The 22,504-nt window shown below is 41.9% G+C and overlaps 2 protein-coding genes across 3 annotated transcripts in view; one reads left to right on the forward strand and one right to left on the reverse strand.

The window, feature by feature from the left end:
- The window catches only part of LOC140121147 (uncharacterized), a 52,076-nt gene extending 43,940 nt beyond the window's left edge, over window positions 1-8,136 (forward strand). For both annotated transcript variants that reach the window (XM_072140413.1, XM_072140414.1), the window contains 4 exons: window positions 1,020-1,174; window positions 1,484-1,623; window positions 2,805-3,027; window positions 6,911-8,136. In XM_072140413.1, the coding sequence (XP_071996514.1) occupies window positions 1,020-1,174; window positions 1,484-1,623; window positions 2,805-3,027; window positions 6,911-7,050 (658 nt within the window). In that variant the 3' untranslated portion in view covers window positions 7,051-8,136. The remainder of the gene's footprint in view (window positions 1-1,019; window positions 1,175-1,483; window positions 1,624-2,804; window positions 3,028-6,910) is intronic.
- A 62-nt stretch (window positions 8,137-8,198) lies between these two features.
- On the reverse strand, window positions 8,199-22,286 carry DNAAF10 (dynein axonemal assembly factor 10). Its single transcript, XM_072140415.1, has 8 exons — window positions 22,017-22,286; window positions 16,345-16,445; window positions 14,471-14,601; window positions 13,793-13,894; window positions 13,156-13,271; window positions 12,494-12,628; window positions 11,516-11,613; window positions 8,199-9,926 (listed from the first exon to the last, which is right to left on the reverse strand). Exons 1-8 carry the CDS (start codon window positions 22,200-22,202, stop codon window positions 9,719-9,721), a joined length of 1,077 nt encoding a protein of 358 aa, XP_071996516.1. The 5' UTR covers window positions 22,203-22,286; the 3' UTR covers window positions 8,199-9,718.
- Between the last annotated feature and the right edge of the window lie 218 nt (window positions 22,287-22,504).

The raw sequence follows: 22,504 nt of genomic DNA on the forward strand, positions 1-22,504 counted from the left end.
TAAGGTATTGTTATAGGTGAACAGTTTGGGGGGTAGTGTAAAAGAAGCTTCATGTTAATGATTTCTTTTGGAGAAAAATTATGCTTTACTTAAGGAGCTTGGATTGGAAGTGTAAGTTTAGCCTATTAAATAAAGGCACACAAATCTGATTAGTGGGGGGCCACCTACTGGGACCCCAACAATCATGGGAAACATCCTCCATTGTTTATGGGTATAGAGGTCCCGTCCTGACCAATTGATGGACCAGCTGGTTGAGTCCTGACCCCCCCATATAGAACTACAGGAGCATTACAAGTTGCCGGTAATTTCCAACCACTCCCATAGAATTGAATAGAGAGGCTAAACACATGCTCAACCTGCCACTACATCAACTAATGAGGTTGGCCATTTTTCAATAAATCTCCTCCATTAAACAAGTCGCTGTCTGTATATGTACCTGTACTTTTGCCTCCTCTGAGAGCTTCTGCCTTTCCCTGTTCTCACCATGCTGCCCTCTGCATATACACACAACTTCCTGTTTCTCCCCGCTTCAGTCTGTAGAATATGGTGTCACCCACTGTACCTCTGTGCATCAGGTCTGAATACTGAATATATTCTGCAGTCCGACTCACTGACAAACACAGGGAGAGTGGAGCGGGGAATCAGGATAAGTCATAATCTCCTGCTGCAGCTCCTCCTATTCATCAGCGCTCAGACATGTAAACAAAGATCGATTAGAGTTTGCAGACAGCACTAAAGTTAAGTAGCAGAACTGCTAAATGCCTTGTTGAACATTCAGGGATTATTATTAAGACAGTAAAGGCAACTTATATAAAAGCTGGCCAATCCATTTAATGAGAACTGGAATGTTGTCCTCATGGATTTTAGCTTGATGATGTCACCTTTCATTATTTATAGGGTTGTGACTTCTTCTTATTCATTATTATGAATCCAAGAGTCTTTGTCTATCTCAACACTGGACATCACAGTTCATATTATTGCAACAAAAATACTCTAAAAATTTTTTTCATATCCACCAGAGGGCGAGCTGGAGCTGTATCTTCTAAAACAGCGGTGGCGACCACATCCAGACCGCAGGTAGTGAATGGAGCTGGATCAGTAAAATCTTCAGATCAGTCAGCACCGGCACAGGAAAAGTCTACTACTACAGAAGACAAGCCTGTGCTTACTGAAGGTAAGTGATTTTTTTCCATTATTTAAAGGCCTGGTTACAACATGTACCTTTGCATCCCCTCCAGCTATAATACTTACAATATAGTAAGTGCATATAGGTCTGCAGAAATCCCACTTGTGTGACCCCTGTATTTTGGATGGTATTTATATACATATTGGAATAGCTATATGTAAGTCTATGAGTGCTGGGATATAAGCTGCGAGCTCTTCTTACATATTAATGAGATGTAATGGACGGGATGTATCACTGTATGAACTGATAAATAAATGATGACATTTCTAGATTCTCGCTCTTATTTCCCATATGTAGACCAATCTTCTGGCCCTGTGTCAGTGAACAGCAGCTCCTTCCTGCATCGCCTGGGTTTAGCACGCGCTCTGTCACGTACCGGCAAAACTGTGGCGGATGCTGCAGATTTATATCGAGAAGTTATTAAAATGGCACCAGAGGTAGAGAATTCTGTGTTATTCATTGACTGCTATATAGGGGATTTTTTTGGTTGGTCCGGCGGTTCCATTATTTCAAAAAGAGCACCACACCCCAGTCCGGCATTAGGGGGAGGCAAACTGGGCATTTGCACTGGGCCCCCTGTCCTAAAGGGGCCCCCTGCATGTGGACTTTTGGGGCAGAGGATATATTGCTATTTTAATACTTCTTGGGCGAATGTCAGGGTGAAGATGCTTATTATCTATCTCCCTTCTATCATCTCTCTGTCTAGTTATCCATCTCCTATAATTTGTCTATTTCCTATCTATATATCTAACCATTTATCCATCTAGCTTTTTATATATCTATTTACTTATAAATATCTTCTATCTACCTATCTATTTCCTATGTATTATCTATCATCTATCTATATATAATCTACTTTATATTTCTGCATCTATAAATCTATCATCTATCTATAATCTTTATCATCTTTCCTATTTATCTTCTATCATCAATCTCCCTATCATCTATAACAGTAATGGCGAACCTTTTAGAGACCGAGTGCCCAAACTACAACAAAGACCCGCTTATTTATCGCAAAGTGCCAACACAGAAATTTAATTTCGGATTTATACTCTCTTCTCTGTCACAGTTTTCATTGATACCAGCCCCTGAGGACACCAATAAAGCCCCAGGTAGAGCTGTCACTTTAAAATAGCTCTGTGCACAGCAAGTCCTGGGCTGTCTGGGACTGCAGGAAGATACCTGGACTCATCTCTGGTGATGGCCTGGGTGCCCACAGAAATGGCTCTGAGTGCCACCTCTGGCACCAGTGCCATAGGTTAGCCATCACTGATCTATAACATTCTCCTACAGCCCCATATTACAGATACTTACCTACTACTGGGTGTAACTACAAAGTGATATTATTGTGCAGGGCTAAAGGAGCCTCTTACTGACTGTGACTGTTCATAAAATAAGTTTTATTTTGGGGCCACACTTTTAGTTTTGCCCAGGGCCCCACTTTGTCTAATACCGGCACTTACCACGCCTGATCATGGTTGGTGTCGGTATTGCATCTTTAGCTCTGTGGCAAAACTACACACTACTCACAGTCAGTGGTGGATCTGTTTTTGGAAGCAAGCAACCGTGTTTTTCAGCCCCTTAAGAACACATGTTTGTGTTTAACGCTCATTTCTAGGTTCCTGATGCCTACACGGAGCTGGCCGACCTTCTGGTAAAGACTGATCCTCTTGGCGCAGTAGACGTCTATTGTCAGTACCCCCAAAAACCATCCCAGGAGCGGTCGTTTGATGATGCGTTCATCCCCGGGGAGATTATACGTCTGCTTATGAAAAATGAGAAGTATGATGACACTCGTCTGCCGGATAGTATGATTTCTTATGGGAAAATTATGGGAATAGGTAAGTAACAACAGAGCTGAGTAAGAAATGTGTCCGCTGTGCAGAATACGTGGTGTTAGAACATTTATGGAGATTTTTCATAATTGGAAGCTCATTTGTATAAATGTATTTCAATTTGATATTTGCCCGACAGAAATAACCCGATATATATCCAATATATTCCTGTAACTCACTATTACATAAGGACACGTCCCAAAACAACTTTTAATCAAGGGATATAGAGAGTATTAAAGGGGTTTTCTAGGATTATGGAATATATGGCTGGGAAAAGGAATCCATACTTACCCCACTCTGGCTCACGTTGCTCCGCTACTTCCGGTTTTCGGCCTGTCTCTGCCCTTTATTTCCGTGGGGGGGCATGGCACCCCCTTTAGCCAATGAGTGGCCTTCCTTGGACCAGAGGACAACCCAGGAAATGAATTACCATGGAGAATGAAGGTGACGTCTCATGATCCCAGAGAGTAAGTACACGAAGCAACCCTTGACCCAGTAAACAAAATTTATAGGAAACCTACTATCAGGACGAAGGGTTGTAAACCAAGCGCATTAGAGTCTGCTTTTCTTTTAGCTTCTTATCCCCTTGCTTCCACAAAAAAATGGGCTTCAGGATCCATAGATGTTATTTGATCCTGGAGTTTTTAAAGCCTTTTTTTGTAAAAACAATGAGCTAAAAGAAGAGCGGCACACACCAGCATGTAAGTGTTCTTAGTGTACAATCCTTCATCCGGGCGGAAGATTTCATAAATTGTCTCTGTTGCTCTATTAACTCCTCCCTTCCCAGACGTGTCCCCAATATTGTCCCAGTTTAGTGCAGTGCAGGGGAAGTTTCCCAGTAGACGTCAACAGCCATTTTAGGAGAAACTCGGTGGGACTAGTGAATAAAAACAACCCTCCACGCTTAGCAGAACGGAGAATCCAAGGTTTGCTCAGTGCTTAATTGAAAAATTTGGGCTTAGTTGACACTACAGTTCAAATTTCAGTTCGTTACCTCCGTTAAAAAAAGGAAAGAACGGAGGTTTAACGTACAAGTTAAAAATCCCATTGACGTCAATGTAAATTTTATGACATCCAATATGGACATTTTGGCATCGATCCGTCATCCATGTGTTTTTTTCCAAACTGAGGAAAAATGCCGCTGCCATTTTTTCCGTCTAAAAAACGCATGGATAACGGATCACTGCCTAAACGTAACATAACGGATGACTTAAAATTTACATTGTTGTCAATGGGATTTTTAATTGATACGTTAAACCTCCGTTCTTCACTTTTCTTTTCCTTACACACATTGGAGGTCATTTACTAAGGGCCTGATTCGCGGTCTCCCGATGTGTTACCCGAATATTTCCGATTTGCGCCGATTTTCCCTGTATTGCCCCGGGATTTTGGCGCACGCGATCGGATTGTGGCGCATCGGAATCCGAGCGAAAACCCAACGGATTCGGAAAAAACGCCGCATTTAAAACAATAAAAGTGTCGCTTGGGACGCGCTTACCTTCACTTGGTCCGGCTCGGTGAACTTGAGTGCTTTCAGATGCTTTTCAGTGCAGCAGCGCAGCAGCGCCACCTGGTGGACGGCGGAGGAACTACCTTGATGAATCCCGGCCGGACCCGAATCCACCGCAGAGAACGCACCGCTGGATCGCGAACGGACCGGGTAAGTAAATCTGCCCAATTGTGATCGATCCAAATTTACATCTAATAAGTGACATCCATTATAATTGTAGCAATGAGGACAACATGTATTCAAGTGAAGTGGAACTATTCAGAAATGATCACTTCATATGCTAATCGCTATTAATTCTGGAATTTTGCATTTTACTTGTGAAAAAAGACCACAAAATGACAATTCGGTTAATATTTACATAACACAACAGGTTATTGTCTTTAGACCGAAACTCTAATATCCGGAAATCATCACTTAGGCTTCATTCACACGACCGTTGGGGGGCGTATATAAGGCGCAAGCTTGTGGCCGTATATACGTCCCCCATAGGCCGGCAATGGGCGCACTGAACGGTACGGAGCCATATGGTGCAGCACACGTGCGGCACTGTACAGCTCCATAGCTGGGGAAAAGATAGAACATGTCCTATCTTTTCCCGTATTATGGCCCTGTGCGCCATGTATCTCAATGGAGAGGGCGGGGGGCGAGCATGAGCTGACGTAGTGTGAATGTAGCCTTATATATTTTGTGTACATGAGGTAAGCAGCCCCTAAGGTGGGGGGCTGCTCGAGCCTAAAGGACAAAGAACAACATATGGTAATAGGAAGCCTGAAAGCGGATGAATTATTCAGGCAGACATAAAATGCGTGTAACAGCGAGCTTCATATATTAACCCCTTAAAGGACACCTGTCAGGTAAAAAAAAATCTGAGCATACTAATGAAATACTCTCCCTATCCCTTTTTAATGGTATGATTTTCAATCCCCCTAGCTTTAGTGTGACAGACCGTAATGCTGTCCTCTTCTTTAACTCTTTAAAGGGGTTGTCCCCTTTCAGCAAATAATTGATATGGTTTGTGTGAGGAAAAGTTCTACAATTTTCCAACATACTTTCTGTATCAATTTCTCATGGTTTTCTAGATCTCTGCTTGCTGTCATTGTATGGAAAGCTTCTATGTTTACTTCCAGTGAATTGACATCTGTCCACGGGACGTTATTATCACACGGTTCTGGTACTAGACGGATCATAACAGTTCATGTCTAGGTCTGGAAAGCCATGGTCCTGCTATGTTGTAGGAATGTGCGGAGGGGTATCAGGTAATATTTCATGTAGCTGTACAGTTGAGGGTCCTGGGGGCCCAAGTCCAGCACTGTGGGTGATTACTGATGTGGAGATTCCAATTATGTATTTATTTGTTCAATATCCAAGCTTCTGATCATTCATATATGAAGGCAGATCTTACATGGCAGGCTTGGCGGCCATTGTAGGCCTCTGGCTTCCATGGCAACCCATTAACACCCTGTAGTGTGGTGAAATAAGTCTCCTATACCAGATAAATCTAACAATAGCCCCTAGTATAAGGGTCAGACTGCATGTCCAAGAGGGGGTGTGTGACATTACTACATAAAATATTACATGTCCATCCTTGGTGCAACTGTAACTTTTTTTTTTTAATGGACGCTGTCACCAGATTTTACCCCCATTACACTACCAGCCCCGTCAGGTATGGTATGAAATGTCCTTTCACATTGATGAGCGGATTCTAGAAATCTCATCTGTTTACTTATTAATAAATCTCATCCAAAATCATGTGAAAATGAGCAGAAAATAGTCATATTTTGCCTGAAATGAGTCAAGTTAAGATGCTCCAGGGGGAGAGGCAATTAAGATACCCTTATATTCAGTTCTGCAGTGCCCACAACCATGCTTCTTCATATTAAAGATAATTATCTCATCTTTCAAATAGCAAACAGGCAGGTAAAAACATAATTGGAAATGTGAGCTGAAGATAAAGATCCAGTTTCCGCTTTTCTTTTACTGCCTGTATCTTCAGTTTTGTAGCTCACAGAACCTCAAGCATCTGTGGCAAACTTGACGCATCTCATTCAAAATATGACTCTTCTCTGCTCATTTTCCCATGACTTTGGAGGAGATTTTTCACACGTAAGTGGGTGACATTTCACATAAGAAAGGATTCTAGAAAGGACATTTCATGCCCTACCTGCGGGGGCTGGTAGTTTAGGGAACCTTGGGACAGGTTCTCACCCACATAATATTCATCCTCCTCTGCACTGATGTCACTGGAGATTGGCCCACACTGATTCACCAAATAAGAGTTACAGATCTTCTGTTTTCCTGATATGTGCAGGCCCTTCTATGGGCATATGTGTATATATCATAAATCATAAAATTCTCAGTTTTATTTTTATACCATTTCAGGTTCTCTGGAGAAGTATATAACTATTCTAGAAGCAAAATTCAAAACAAACCTGCTCAAAAAAGTCTACGCCGGCATCCACAATAAGTCAGAGGATGATGAAGACCTGCAAGATTTCTTCCGTTTCAAATGCTGGATATGAAATCCCGAATTTATATTTTTATTTCTAATATAGATAATTTTTGAAATACTAAAACATCTGATTATTTACTATTTGTTATAATGGGAATTTTATACAAGGTCAATTAAAATGTGTTTAGGGATGTATTTGTAAGTAATAAATCTATATGAAGGCTTCAATACAAGTATGATGACCAACAGCTCTCTGTTCTGACTCCCTAATATACAAGCACATTTGTCGCTGCTATAGAGAGGTCATTGTACAGGGAGGAGGAGGAGATAAGCTGTGACATCATCTACTGTCAGTAGTGATGTAATGATGGGTCAGTGTTATCTATATAGAGGTTATTGTACAGGGAGGGGGAGGAGATAAGCTGTGACATCATCTATTGTCAGTAGTGATGTAATGATGGGTCAGTGTTATCTATATAGAGGTTATTGTACAGGGAGGGGGAGGAGATAAGCTGTGACATCATCTATTATCAGTAGTGATGTAATGATAGGTCAGTGTTATCTATATAGAGGTCATTGTACAGGAAGGGGAAGGAGATAAGCTGTGACATCATCTATTATCAGTAGTGATGTAATGATAGGTCAGTGTTATCTATATAGAGGTCATTGTACAGGAAGGGGAAGGAGATAAGCTGTGACATCATCTATTGTCAGTAGTGATGTAATGATGGGTCAGTGTTATCTATATAGACGTCATTGTACAGGGAGGGGGAGGAGTTAAGCTGTGACATCATCTATTATCAGTAGTGATGTAATGATGGGTCAGTGTTATCTATATAGAGGTTATTGTACAGGGAGGGGGAGGAGATAAGCTGTGACATCATCTATTGTCAGTAGTGATGTAATGATGGGTCAGTGTTATCTATATAGAGGTTATTGTACAGGGAGGGGGAGGAGATAAGCTGTGACATCATCTATTATCAGTAGTGATGTAATGATAGGTCAGTGTTATCTATATAGAGGTCATTGTACAGGAAGGGGAAGGAGATAAGCTGTGACATCATCTATTGTCAGTAGTGATGTAATGATGGGTCAGTGTTATCTATATAGAGGTCATTGTACAGGAAGGGGAAGGAGATAAGCTCTGACATCATCTATTGTCAATAGTGATGTAATGATGGGTCAGGCAATTTCATCATGTACAAATAGCCACACAAGTTAACTATAAAACAGGTAGATTTTATAGTAAAATGTAAACCGTGAAAAACATGTATAGTAAAATATATCATTCACCTTCTGTTCAAGTTCAGTTTTTCATGTACAGATACAGAGGTTTTCTATAAAATGATAAATAACTAAGCACCAGTGTGATTGGTTGTTTATTCTGACAGTGGAATTTGAATGTTTTTAAACATATATTATTAGGGAACTTTTAAAAAGGAAAACGAACATCAAAATCCATCACAATAAACCAGGGACACTTACTCGTAGATCCAGGCAACGGGACTGTGGTAATCTTATACTTGTTATCCATGGCCTCCTTCCTTCTAAAATCCACTTTTAAAATTAAGCTAATGTAGCTTCATCGGCTATTACACTGTCTCACCCACTGCTCCATCAGAACCTCCTCCCACCCATTGTGTTAGATTACGTCAGGCAAAGGGGTTTGGGAGACAGTGTAATAGCCTGCAAAGCTACAGCAAGGAGGGGCTCTGATAATGAGAGCCTTTCTGGCATAAATTTAATAGTTGATTATAAAAAGAGAGGAGCCCATATATAACAGATTTCCAGGGAGCCAGGTAATGTGAAATAAATTATTCTAACCTACTGAAATGATTTAGCATAGCATACGCTATTAAAACCTGTCACCAGCTAAATGGCATTCTAGGTGACAGGTTCACTTGAAAACTGTAGCGCATGTGTGCGCCAGGGTCTTGTAATGTTAACAAGTGTTGCTTTCTAACTCTCCAGCACATGCGCCATAGAGCAAAAACGTGACGCGTCGGGAAGTCGTAGGATTCTGGCGCATGTGCAACTGGGAGCTGTGGAAAGCTTTGGAGGGGCTGCGAAGGCGAGTGGAGAGCCGGCCACATTGTGATCCTACGACTTTTGTGACATTTCTGAAGACGTCCTTACTAGTAGCCAACGTGGTTGGATCCTTCCAAATTGTAAAATTGTACTGTGTGTGAGCCTGAGCCTCTTAAAGGGGTTTCTCCATGTACACTATTTGGATAGATGGGGGTCCTACCTCTGGGACCTAGACTTATCTTGGGAACAGAGGTCTTGTTATCCCCTTACTGCAGCCAGGCTGATGGGCGATGAGCTGCGCATGCGCGGCACATTCTCTATTCAACTTCTACTGTCGTCACTTCCATAGAGATGAATGGAGAGTATGTGGTGCACTCTCACTACGCTCCGCAGTCCTCTGTATCCGATGAAGTCCCAGACCTAGGACGCGCATCATCATCCTGTGCCCATGGGTACATGGAGATAGTGTACAAGGGAAAACCCCTTTAAGAGCTAGTCATAAAACAATACAGCAACTTCTGGCACGAATACCTTCTTAAAGACGATTTTGGGTCTGCCTCCCCTTGAAATAATATTCAAGTGACACCAAGGGTCACGAGCAATGGAGATACTTCATTTTCTTTTTGGTATTAAAGACATGAAAAATTCACCAAAACAGAGAAAAATATGTAGAAAGTAGTTCCCAATGTCCTCGTGTCACATTGTTGACATCATAGTTTGTTGAGCTTGGTGACGATCAGTACTCGGACCGTCTGGTCGAATGAGGTGGAGACGCACAAGCCTTTCTTATCCGGGCTCCAGTCTATGCTAGAGATGGGCTGTGTGGATAGAGTCACGTTCTGAAGAAGACTGACTGTTCCCGCCACTCCCATGTCCACACCCTCAGAGTCTTTCCGAGATCGCTGAGCAGGATACTCGCTAGGAAGAGAGAAGAGGGTGTAAACATCTAACCCTACATGACAGTGGTAGGAATCCCAACAACGGGAGAGCCTTCAGTGGAGCTCTAGCAAAGGACCACACGGAACACTGATTCAAGCATCACATGGGCAGCTAGAGACTGTACCATCACATTGCAGTGTCTGTAGCTTTAACTGTCCTGGATGTGCAAATATTAACTAAACCAGCAAGCCGGGAGGTTCAGGGACGTGAGACGTCAGGGACCTACCTAGCAATGTAGATCAGATTGTAGGTTCCTACTATCGCCCTCATCCTCTACCCGGTTAAGTAGAATCTAAGCAAAACTTATCTTTTATTTCGGCAAATCATCGGGCGTGGAGTACCCGCGACGTAGAACGGGAGCAATGGCTATTCCACACCCCTGTAGCCGCTCCCTGTAGTCCCCACTGCGTTCTGTGCCAAACTCCGGCTTCACAATGAGAATTCCCGAAATGAAGATTGGAGTGCGGTTGAGACACACTGATGGGCTACAAAGATGTTGAGTAGTCATTGCTCCCGCTCCAGGGTGCGGCTACTCCACACCCCATGATTTACATAAATGAGAATTTAGTCGTTGAATCTAAGCAAAACTTAACTCTTAGATATGCCGGATACAGTATGTGAATCAGCACGATAGTAGGAACCTAACATCAAATCTACCTTGTTAGTTAGATCCCTGATGGTAGGTTTCCTTTAATCCCTTCATGACTGAGGGTCATTGATGCTGATCAATTTTTGCAGTTCTGTTATGCGTTTCTTTAAATGACGATATCTTTGGAAAGGCTTTTACATATCCAAACAATATGCACTTTTCCCATGACATGTGAGACTTTAACTTGACTGTTTTATTAATTACATATTTTTATATATTTTTTCTTTAAAAAATTAGCCGATAAATTACTATAAATGTGAATTTATAGAAAGTTAATTTTCTTTTTTGAATAGTAAAACTGAATAAACTTAATAAAATATGTAATACATATGTAAAGCATCATTCCATCCCCTTTCCCCATGTTCAGCTGCAGATGCAGAGGGTGCAAGTACTTCTATAATTCTGCAAACTGTGAGCCAAGTCTTTCCTGCAGCTCCTTCTACATTCTGCCTTCAGATGACACCCTGGAGGGGGCACATTTCAAATGCCAATATCTCCCGAACCCTGGCACCAGAAACACAATTCTGGTGTCATATTAAATCTCCTGACTATATTTCCCCTTTAACACGATATCTGGATTGTGTATGGCTGCTTCACAGAACCGCAACTCAAAGTTACAATCGGATCTCTCAGAAATAGAAATCTGTATATAAAAGTCACATTTTACTACAACTTTGAGAGTGGATCTCTCTGGTTCTGTGAAGTATATATATATACACACACACACACACACACACACACACACATCATATTAAAGGGGAGATATATTATTGTTTGGATTTTAGCAGTGTCATGACGTTTATACACGTCCTTTCTGCGCGGGGCTAATAGGATGTATGTAGCCGTATGGCAGTCGTGAAGGGTTTAAGGGAATTTAGTGACTAATAATCGTTATCAAGGTATGAAAAAAGCCACTTACTACTTCCAGAGATGAAGAGCTCCCGCTCCTCCCGTCGTCATGAAGACATCTCTGTTCTGTGGCAGATGCCGGACCTGCCAGACGGTGGACTTGTGCGCCTGGTGTAGAGAGGTTTCATCATTTCAAGTTGAAATTGGAGAAAAACTTCAATTTAGGATTATGAGAGCAGTTTTTGGACAAAGCACATAACCTCTACCCCTACCTACCTTAAATAGTTGCCAAGGTTAATGTTTTCAGACTGACCGACTAATAGACTGGGGCAAAGTTCTTAATTACATCACTTAGGGCAAATAAGACAAAATACAATCCTGGACCACCCCTTTAAATTTATTTTTTTGGGTTTTTTTTTTTTTAAGACCGTCAGGCAGTAGCCTCATAGAACCCCACAAAAAACCTCTGCCAAAATTTCAGCATTAGTAATAATAATTCCTTTATTTGTATAGCGCACACAGATGCCGCAGCGCAGCACAGAGGTACTTTATTTGGAAGTTTTCCTTTCCCCCTGTATAAGTTGTGTCATGTGATCAGCAATCAGTCTCACAACATATTGTGCATCTTTATGTCTATTACTACTAGAACCACTGAAAGGAAATCCTGAACAAAATCTGTCATGATACTCATAGATCCAGGCTCCACGACTGTGGTAATCTACTTATATGTGTTATCCGTGATCTCCTTCCTTTTAAAACCAACTTTATGCTAAATGAGACATAAGGACTCCGTTACCAATGCCCCTCTGTGCTGTAGCTTCACAGGCCGTTATACTGTCTGCCCCCCTCCCCCTTTCCCTCAGCACTCACCATTCCCTCTGCCTGGGTGCCTGCAGACAGTGTAACAGCCTGTGAAGCTACAGCAATGAGGGCCTCTGATAACGGCCTCCAGAGCCCTTCTGACTCCGGACCTATGAGTAAGTGCCCTGTGTTTTTTATGCTTGATTTTGATGGCAGATTTTCTTTTAAAAAGTTGAATGCGGATTACCTTTTCCGTAACCGATGCAAACCCTTTTGTGGGATGTTGGGTCCTCATGTCATACACATTAAATTTTCCTTCCAAGGAGGTGGCAACTAATTTATTCATCATGATATCCTTTCTGTCAAACTCCAAACAGCAAACCTAAAGAAGAGATAATTAAAGCTTAAAGAGACTGTCCAGTAAAAAATATGCTTTTTTTTTTTTTAAACACTTTTCTAATATAATGGAATCTTTTTTTTTTTAATCCTACATTATTTCCTTTCCTCCTTCCCTGCCCCTCCCTCTGTGTCACCTCCCAGTACTCTCACACTGCTCCTGAGGTGCCTGTAAAGGATTTTATTATTGAGGCTTTTAGGCTCCGCTCACTATTTTGTTGTCTTTGACACCAGAAATCTTCAGCTCAAATCCCATATCAACATAAAAATGGCCTAAAATAGTTTATTCTCAGGAGCAGTGTGATGGTGCTTAGAGCAGAAAGTCTCCGGACATAGAAGAGGGGGGAAATATTTCCTCCTGTGTCAGAGAGAAGCTTCCTGGACAGAGAAAAGGCGCAAAAAATCTGCAGAGAGAGAAAAATCATAGCAAAAGGTGATGGCAAAAACAGAGCAGTCATCAAGTCATGTGATAGAGGTAAAAAATATAATAAGGAAAATAAAAAAACAGCGCACCCCATTCCTGATGTTAGTTTCCCATCTTAGAGACATGTTACGCAAGTCAAACAGCTTAATATCCCCGTTGTCATATCCGGCACAGACCGCGCGCTCCTCCTGATTGTAAGCATGGCCTTCAGTATAAAAGAGAGAAAATACATGAAAAATTTGGAAATTTCCTGTGTACAGTGAGGTATTGAAAGGGTTTTCCCAAAAATGTATAGGTTTTCCAATATTTCAAAATCATTACATTTAAGTTCCCTCTACATGAGGCGGAGCCTCAATTGGGACATTAACTATGGGGCCATGGGGCCTCAACCGAGACAGCCACAATAGGGGATGGGCCGTGGGGCCTCGACCGAGACCACCGCAACCGGCCATAAGGTCTCAACCGAGACCACCGCAACCGGCCATAGGGTCTCAACCGAGACAGTCACAATAGGGGATGGGCCGCGGGGCCTCAAACGAGACCACCGCAACTGGGCCGTGGGGCCTCAACCGAGACTGCCACAATAGGGGATGGGCCGTAGGGCCTCAACCGATACCACCAAAACCGGGCCATAGGGCCTCAACCCGAGACCACCGCAACGGGGCTGTAGGGTCTCAACCGAGACCGCCACAATAGGGGATGGGTCTCAAAAACACTCTGTGTTACCAAATGCCACAGTCCAGCAATCTCTCTTGGATTCTCCTTCTACAGCCTCCATATTGGCAACTGGAGTGTCCTTCTGCCTCGTGTCCCAAACCTTCACAGTTCCTGGAAAAATATAAAAAGTTAAAGATATAAATTTAGTAACATGCTATGGAATTAGATGGTGCTATATAAATAAAGATTATTATTATTTAGGAACCTTTGGGACATCCACCACACCACAGGATGATGGGATAGGAATCCTACAAGATTGCTATAATTTAATGTAATGTGATTAAAGGGACCCCGTCAGTCTACACGTCTGTTCTTGTAATATCTCTGCAACGCCTCTTCTAATTGTATTGAGAAATTTAATACAAACTGCTGCCCCCTAGTGGAGGCGACAAGCAGCCAGAAAATTGTCCTTTAGTTCTATGTATATACTCTTAACAACTGTGTATAATATACTTTGTGGGACAAGTGATGTGATTGGGGTCTGGCTTGCGGGACCCCAACTCACATGATCTCGGGGACTTTGTGATTAGCAGAGCACTTTCTTGCAAGCCTATAGACAATGAATGGAGAGGTGGTTTGCACAACCTACCTCTCTATTTATAATACTAGAGACCTCCTTCCAGTGAACAGTAGGTACCTAAGCAACCAGACCACTACAAAGCAATGGTATACCCCATTAACACTTACCATCCCGGCTTCCCGTAACAATCTCCGGAGCTCCTTCTCCGATGCCTAAGCCTCCAACTCCATCAATGCAGTTAATAATCTCCTTGTGTGCTTTCACAGAATAAACGGGAGTATCCGCTGCTTCCAGATTCCTACAAAACACATTTTATCGTAATAGGGATTTGAGGTGGGAATGTTCGAAAATTTCATGTAATGCTGAGATTGCCTAACTAGGCTTTTGCAGCTCTCTAAATCTTGAGGTCATTTTCAGCTTCTGCCAGCAGATGGCGCTGCAGCACATCTATACCACATTACAGTATGTAACACACTGCATGACTGCATAAGAGTACATACTGCACACTGCAGACCAATGCACATAGCAAGTACCATAATTATACATATATATACATATATATATATACACATATACACTGTCTTTATGTAATATGATTGCACTTAAATTCACATAGGTAAGCACCAAATATATAACACCAGGTGCATAATAAGCTGCCAGAGGAGATTGCCAAAGTATTTCCCCTTATTGACATCACATACATATTAGACTAAGCTGAGGATGCATGTGGCTTGGGAATAAAAAGTTGGGAATATGAGCTGTAGATACATATCTAAGTCTAGCAGTTAAACTCCCTCTATCTCTGGTTCGGTACAAAAAATCCACAAGCCTGATATGATCTGAAAGATGAGATTCTTATCTTTAACATGACACTAAATGCATGATTCTAGGTGCTATAGATCGCAATATAAGGTGTCCATTGCTTCCACCTGCAGCCTCACAGTGTGACTCGTCTCAGGCAAAAATCTGATTCTTCTCTGATAATTTTCACTTAACTTTGGAGATTTTTTTTTTCTAGGTAAAAGGGTGATATTTCATATAAAATAGGGAATTCATGAAAGGACATTTCATACTCTGAGGGGGCTAGTAGTTAGTAGTGTAAAAGATGAAGGTGAAATAGTATTCATTAAAGGACAAGTGGAATTTATTAAAGGTAAGTAGTATTCGTTATAGGACATCTACTATCAGATTACCTGATGGTAGATCACTATTACTTACCTCCCTGTCCGCAGTTAGCATGGGCCCGGGGCGAGCACTTATTATATTACAGTGGAGCCTGATGGGGCTCTGCAGAGCACCACAGGCAAATTTACATATCTTATAAACTTATTTTTTACAGAAATGTGGGCATACAAAGATATAAGAAGTGAAGCTTGGGTCACACAGGGACAGGTGGGTACATTATAGTCATCTACCATCCAGTAATCTGATGCTAGATGCCGTTTAAGGAGGATGAAGGGCACCGCAGGCTGCACACAGGTATGGAGGGATTGCAGAGGCTACTGGGGCGTGGAGTAGCCCCTGCTTCCCCTCCCCGGAGAGGCTTCTCCATGCTTCTGTAGCCTCTATGGAAAATTAGCATATTAAATAAACTGTAGATAAGGTTAGAAATTGTTATAGGGTCAGGGAAAGATATTTAGGGTACAGAATATTAATGGGAACCTACTATCAGATCTACCTTAACAGGGTTGGCGACTTAACCTATATCTGTCCATGAGAGATCGCCCTGACCTTATAGTATTCATGACTCAAAGATTAAGGTCCTGGCAGGGCGATTGCTCATGGACAGTTAGAGATCACATGACCCTCCATCTGCGGCCATGTTATGGTCAGGAATCTCTGGCTGATGAGGTAAAAGACAGGAGGCTGCACTTTACATATCAAGAAAGCGGATCAGAACTATTACTAGATATATATTGGTAAATTACCTCATATCCTAATATATCCTCCTACTATAAATCCTGTAAAAGTATATATGAATATTCCATCCATTTTATGGCACACAGTTATATGAGTGATATATACAGTATTCATATCTTACCAGACATTGAGATTTCCTCCAAAGTCACCGGTGGCCAAGTATCTCTGTTGTAGTGAACTGGCTCCAAATGTTCCGCATTTCAGGGGCTTTGTCTTTTCAATCTATTCAATACATTAAAAAAAAAAAAAAAAACATGACTTAAAACTAGATTATGCTGAATTACAAAAAAATGGCTTCTGCTTCTTCCACATGAGGAGATACATATCCCATGATAATAGAAGAGCGTGGGTAAGTACAGAAAAGTGTACCTACCTTTCAGAACTTGCTTCAGCCAATAAGTAGCCTCAGTGGTTACTAATCAGTGTCACTTCCTGTAGTTATGAGTGACATCCCGTGCACCACTGAGGCCACTGATTGGGACTCCCAGGTGGGTCTGAGACCACCACATCATTGGCACCAGGTGTCGGAGTGGAATAAGTTCTTTTATTTATTATATTACTCCATCTCTGATCCCTAAGGTGTTTCCCAGTATTCCTAAAAAAACCCTTTAATGTAAATCTACAATCATATTCCATGATGATAAACCAGGGACACTTACCCATATATCCAGGCACCAGGACTGTGGTAATCTGCTTATATTTGTTATCCATGGCCTCCTTCCTTCTGTAATCAACTTTTAAAATTATGTTTATGAGCAAGAATGCCTCCTGGGGGTGTTACTAAAGCCCCTCCATGCTACAGTTTCACAGGCTGTTACAATGTGCAGGAGCACTTCCCCCTCCCACTGGGTGCTTAAGGGAGCTTGTGGGAGGGTGAGAAAGTGTAACAGCCTGTGAAGTGTCAGTATGGAGCGGACTCTGGCAACGCCCCCCAAAATCCCTTCAGGCTCATTAGCATAATTTGAAACGTTGATATTAACAGGAAGGAGGCCACGGATAACAAATATAAGACGATTACCACAGTCACGGTGCCTGGATCTATTAGTAAGTGTTTATCAGGCTTGATTGTGTTGGTAGATTTCCTTTAAAGAGGACTTAACTTTTCAACAAGCTTCACCAAAGTACCCTGTGTGTGAACACTATACATAGTTAATACACAAATTGTGAATTTTCAGTTCAATCTGTCGGTGAGTGAAAATCCAGATGGCGCGACTGATGGTTCCCCCTCCCCTCTCCATAGAGCTCCTGTGTAATCTTGACACCTCAGAAAAATTCTATCCATTTTTCTTGCAAGATAAAATTCAGCACAGATTTCAGAATAAAAAGCAGATTGCGAAAGCGCTAGGACGAAGGAAGCACTTACCTCTGATAAGATATTACAGACTTTCTTATAGTCATTTATACTATTCACTTATACAAAGTTTGTTGGAAAGTTAATGACCCTTTAAGAAGGATCTTCAGCATAAAAATTAACAAACATGTATTAATACAGGCAGTCCCCGGGTTACATACAAGATAGGGTCTGGAGGTTTGTTCTTAAGTTGAATTTGTATGTAAGTCGAAACTGTATATTTTATAATGGAAGTTCTAGACAATTTTTTTTCTTTTGCCCGAGTGACAATTGGAGTTTCAAAATTTTTGGTGTAATTGGACCAAGAATTATCAATAAAGCTTCATTACAGACATCTTACAGCTGATCATTGCAGTCTGGGACTATAGTAAAGCATCCAGAGAGCTTCACCAGAGGTCACAGTGGGCAGAGGGGTCCGTCTGTAACTATGGGTTGTCTGTAAGTCGGGTGTCCTTAAGTAGGGGACCGCCTGTATTATAATATAATAGAATATAAAATGGACAACTAATTTGAATCTGTCTGGGATACAGAAGGATCCTGTATAAATAGAGTTCTCCAAGATGTTTGGAACAATCTCCCTACAGCCCCAAGAATTATTTATGTTGTTTTGAAGGCAAATGACGATCACTGCAAATATTAATGTTATTTCTACATCTTAAACATTTGTTATCTTTTAGCTTTTTCTAAAAAATGAAAAATAAATTCTAAAATTAAATTTTTTTAACCGGTTCTCAATTTGGAGCCTTTTTTCCCCTTTCTTACCTGCTTAAAACTTTAGTACAGCACAACAACAATCTAGCTGGAGGGCACCCATCAGTACACACAGAGGTGGCTTATCCTTCTTAGAAGTCTGGTGAGCTCAGAATTGTTTACACATCTAGTTATGTCCCCGCTGGCCCGGTGAAACCAAGAAAGTTTTTTTTATGAGTCCTCCCTGAGGAGTTGTATCATCTCACAGCTCCAGGGTCAACGCTATCAAAACATGTTATTACATCCTTTTGGGACTTTCAGCTCTAATCCTAAGCGGTCGTGATCAGCACAACGTAGAATAGTGTACACCGTATATCTCAGCTATTTCATGGGTTTATTACCAGTTAAGCCCCCAGGAGTAAAATTTTAGTTTTATATCCAAAACCTATGTAAAAAAGTACATTGTTATCATTATAGGTATGTTCCTGTAGTCTCTTACCCACAATTTTGGAGAAAGTCAAAAAAAGTAAATCAATAATAGTATTTCTGCTACCACTAGAGGGAGCTCACTGCATACAGATTTATGGTCCCTTTGAAATTTTCAATAAAATACCCACCTCATCAGTCCACCACTTCATCTATGCCATCTGTCCTCCATATCCAGCAGAAGGCGAATATTAGTTTGTTAACTAAGGCGTTTTAAAGAATAGAAAACCCCTTTAAGGGAATTTAAAGAGGCTAAAAATATTATGTTTACCAATCCAAAAGTTAGGTTGATCATACTAAATTTGTGGAGTCAAACACCCAGCAGCCCCACAAATCAGCTGACGAACAAAGAATTAAACAGTAAGCAGACAGCTCCGTCCATTATGTAGTGGTCGGGCAGGTTACTGCAGATCAGCACCAATGCACATGAATCAGAACTACAGTGACTCAGTTTGGCCACTATACAGAGAATGGAGCTGTCTGCCATGTACAGCTGATCTGTAGGGGTGCTGGACCCCAGGGGCTATGTATATGTAATCAATATTTTTAGTCTGAAATATCCCTTTAAAATGATAACTATGATGTCTCCAAGGCCTGAAGGGAACCAGAAGAGTCTTTTTCTCTACTATGGAAATTCGGAAACTGCATTTTTTTCAGAGATTCCATTCTTATGTCCTTGCCAATTTTTAAATATTTTTTTCCCCCAAAAGATTCAGAAAACTGGTGCAGGCTGTTCCTCACTATGGGATCTGATTTAGTAAAATACAACCCTCAGTATAGTATCGCACAGAGATGGAGAAGACTCCAGTTAATACAATGCGGTGCATAGGAAGAAAAGGGTTGGCTGTTGCCTAGCAACAGAGAAGAGAAGCAGAACACGCCGCAGGCACAGCACAAGTCTACAGTCTCGTATATACATCAACTTAATTTAAAGGAACAGAGTAAGCCTCTGATTCACATCAGGATAGAGCCTGGACCCACCGGAGGATTCTGCGATTCTCTGGTGGGCCCGTCCGACACTGGTTTTTATCTGACAGGAAATTGGAAAACGCCTGTAAAAAAAAAACTGCAAGAAACTACCATCTGCTGGCCTAAGGAAGGATCTGGGGATCCTCATAGAGACCTTCCACATAGCACGGTTTCCATCCGGGTGTTAGACTTTTCTCCTGCTGGACTATTTAATGAGCCTGAGGGGCTCCAGGCTTCATAGGTGTTAATGGAGGTTGGAGCCCCTCAGTGTCATTTGCATACAGTCCTTCATCCTGGTGGTAGATGTCCTTTAAGAAAATTTGTCTTATAAATTTAAAGGGGTTGTCCACTTTCAGCAAATAATTGATGAATCCTCTCCTGGCTCCTTGTGCTGCTCTGTATCCTGCGCAGACCTGTGCCAGGAGCAGGAGAGGACCCGGGAGCAGTACAGTACAGCTGATAAGTACTTACCACTCCTCAGTCCTCTCCTGCTCCTGGCCCAGGTCTGCTCTAGGTCCTATCGCCAGCTCATTGGAATTTTGGCCTGCTTTTCTTCTCTGTCCATACAATGCTTTGTATATAGACAGATAGGTATATTTCCATATAACTGAAGTGCTGGCCCTCTCATTGCTTTTATATGGTGTCTCCCGCATAGTAGGATGCAGTGTAGGAGATGACATCAGGCAGGTACACACCCTGAGCTCCTATTGCATGGCTACTCAACTAGCGGATCAAGGAGTGCCGGTTATTTGGACCATAGCTGTCTGGGGCCACATAAGAGCAATTTGTTAAAGGGAACCTGTCACCAGGGACCTCATTTTCACTAAAGACAGGTTATAGAAGCCCATGACACCTGCATTGAAAATATGTCTTTCTGTTTTCTCTTAGCATTTTTATTACAACATTCTTGTCTGTTGTAACTTACCTTGCACCCTGACAGAATCCTCAGCTCTCAGCCCTCACCTTTGTGCTCCTGTACAGCTCCTCCCTCTTGCTCCTTCACAGAGGTCACAAGTTGGTGAGCTGACATCAGTCGGGTACCTGTACAAGAGCACAAAGATGGGGGCTGAGAGCTGAGGAGTCTGCAGCACAGACAAGTCACACATTGTTTTTTTTAAATGCATCCATACCAAAGCCCAACCCCGGGGACTACACAGAGGATTCTGTCAGGGTGGAAGGCCAGTTATAACACACAATTATATTGTATACAAATGCGTAGAGAAAGCATAAAGACATATTTGCACGACAGCTGTGATGGGCTCCTGCAACCTTTAGTGAAAATTAGGGACCTGGTGACAGGTTGCCTTTAAGAGTTGTCCAGTGAAAATGTTTGCAAATAATAGGTAACTGCCACATAAACACCTTTCTCACAAGAGTTTTACACTCTTCTCTTTTTTGATAGGATGTTTCTCTGTGACACAATGTATAATGCTGCCCCTTTCTTCTGACTCCGCGGTCAGTCTGCTGTCAGCACTCTCCCACTGCCCCCGAGACACCTAGAAATACGCCTAAAAACCAGATATTGCTAGATTTTTTATTAACACATTTATTTTAATGGGTGCAGTTGGGCTACTGACAAAACAGTGAGTACAGCATAATTCAGTTGTGAATATTGGCAAAAAGTGTAAGTGCCCGAGGAGCCTATACAACAATGGCGCAAGTCAGCAAGGAGCAATCCAACTGAAAATTCCTGTAATGAAGAAGATTGCAATAAAAGTTTCTAGGCTAAGAAATCCTCCCCCTAGTAACATGCTGCAGCCTCTGGTACACCAGAGACCCTTTACAGCAAGAGACTCTTATATCCATAGGCATCTAAGGAGAAGTGTGAGCGCTGACAGGAGCCTGTCCCCGGTGTCAGAAGGGAGGTAGAACATTCCCTACTGTGTCCAGGAGAAACTTCCAAAAAAACAAAAGTAAAATGTCAACTGTTTTTAAAAACTACATGATATGAGATGATGTGTATGTGACAGTAAGATAGTAAACATTTTCTTCCCCCTTAATTAACCTTGTAATTGCTGAATCCGCTTTTTACAAAAGAAATCAAGTAAAGATCTGTACAATTAGTTTTCTACAGCAATTAAATTGATCATTATTTACTCTATTACTTATTATTATTACTCCCCCCCCCCACCCCACCCTCATCACATGATCACGTGTCAGTTACCGGTTTCCCAGTTACCATGGCAACGTGTATACAAAAAAAAAACTCCAAATGATCACGACCAGATCTGCAATGCAATTCTAGAGATCGGCAGTGATCGCATCGCATCGTCTCTCTCGTCTATGGCGCTGCTGACCTCTCGGATGAGCTTGGCCTCTCCGTGCTGGATCTCATAGATCTGCAGGATCCCGCTGCCCCTCGCTAGGTTCCCCAGACAGACGAACTTGGCGCTGCACGGGATCCACTTGCAGTCGAATAAGGTGTAATTCACCGACTTCTGGACGTGAGCGATAATTTGCGGCTTCTCCAACGGCGACGACATTGCTGCGACCAGACAAGTTGCGTGTGTGCCCGGAGCTGACACTCACTGACCCAAACACACAGACTCCGCCCACACATGACACTCACAACGCTTCCTAAGCCCTGGGGCTGTCTACGTAACCGACTGCCCAAAATCATCTAAAACCTCCAACATATTTCATATTCTAATTAATTCATAAGCATACTTTTTAAATTACCTTTAATAATTGACTGTATTGAATGATTTTATGTGGAGTTAGTGTAAATTATGTATAGAATTATGTATATTTTTAAACAGGCAGTTGTAAGGACAGCTCACTTACG

The sequence above is a fragment of the Engystomops pustulosus genome, chromosome 3, assembly GCF_040894005.1.
Source record: "Engystomops pustulosus chromosome 3, aEngPut4.maternal, whole genome shotgun sequence".
In the NCBI taxonomy this organism is placed as follows: Eukaryota; Metazoa; Chordata; class Amphibia; order Anura; family Leptodactylidae; genus Engystomops; species Engystomops pustulosus.

Excerpts from the sequence above, each read along its gene's own strand:
- DNAAF10 (XM_072140415.1), bottom strand. The coding sequence starts at position 22,202 with ATGTCGTCGCCGTTGGAGAAGCCGCAAATTATCGCTCACGTCCAGAAG. Across the intron at positions 16,446-22,016 it reads AGGCCAAGCTCATCCGAGAG|ATTGAAAAGACAAAGCCCCT; the intron begins GTCAGCAGCGCC and ends TGTATTGAATAG. Across the intron at positions 11,614-12,493 it reads TTGCATCGGTTACGGAAAAG|GCGCACAAGTCCACCGTCTG; the intron begins GTAATCCGCATT and ends TCTCTACACCAG.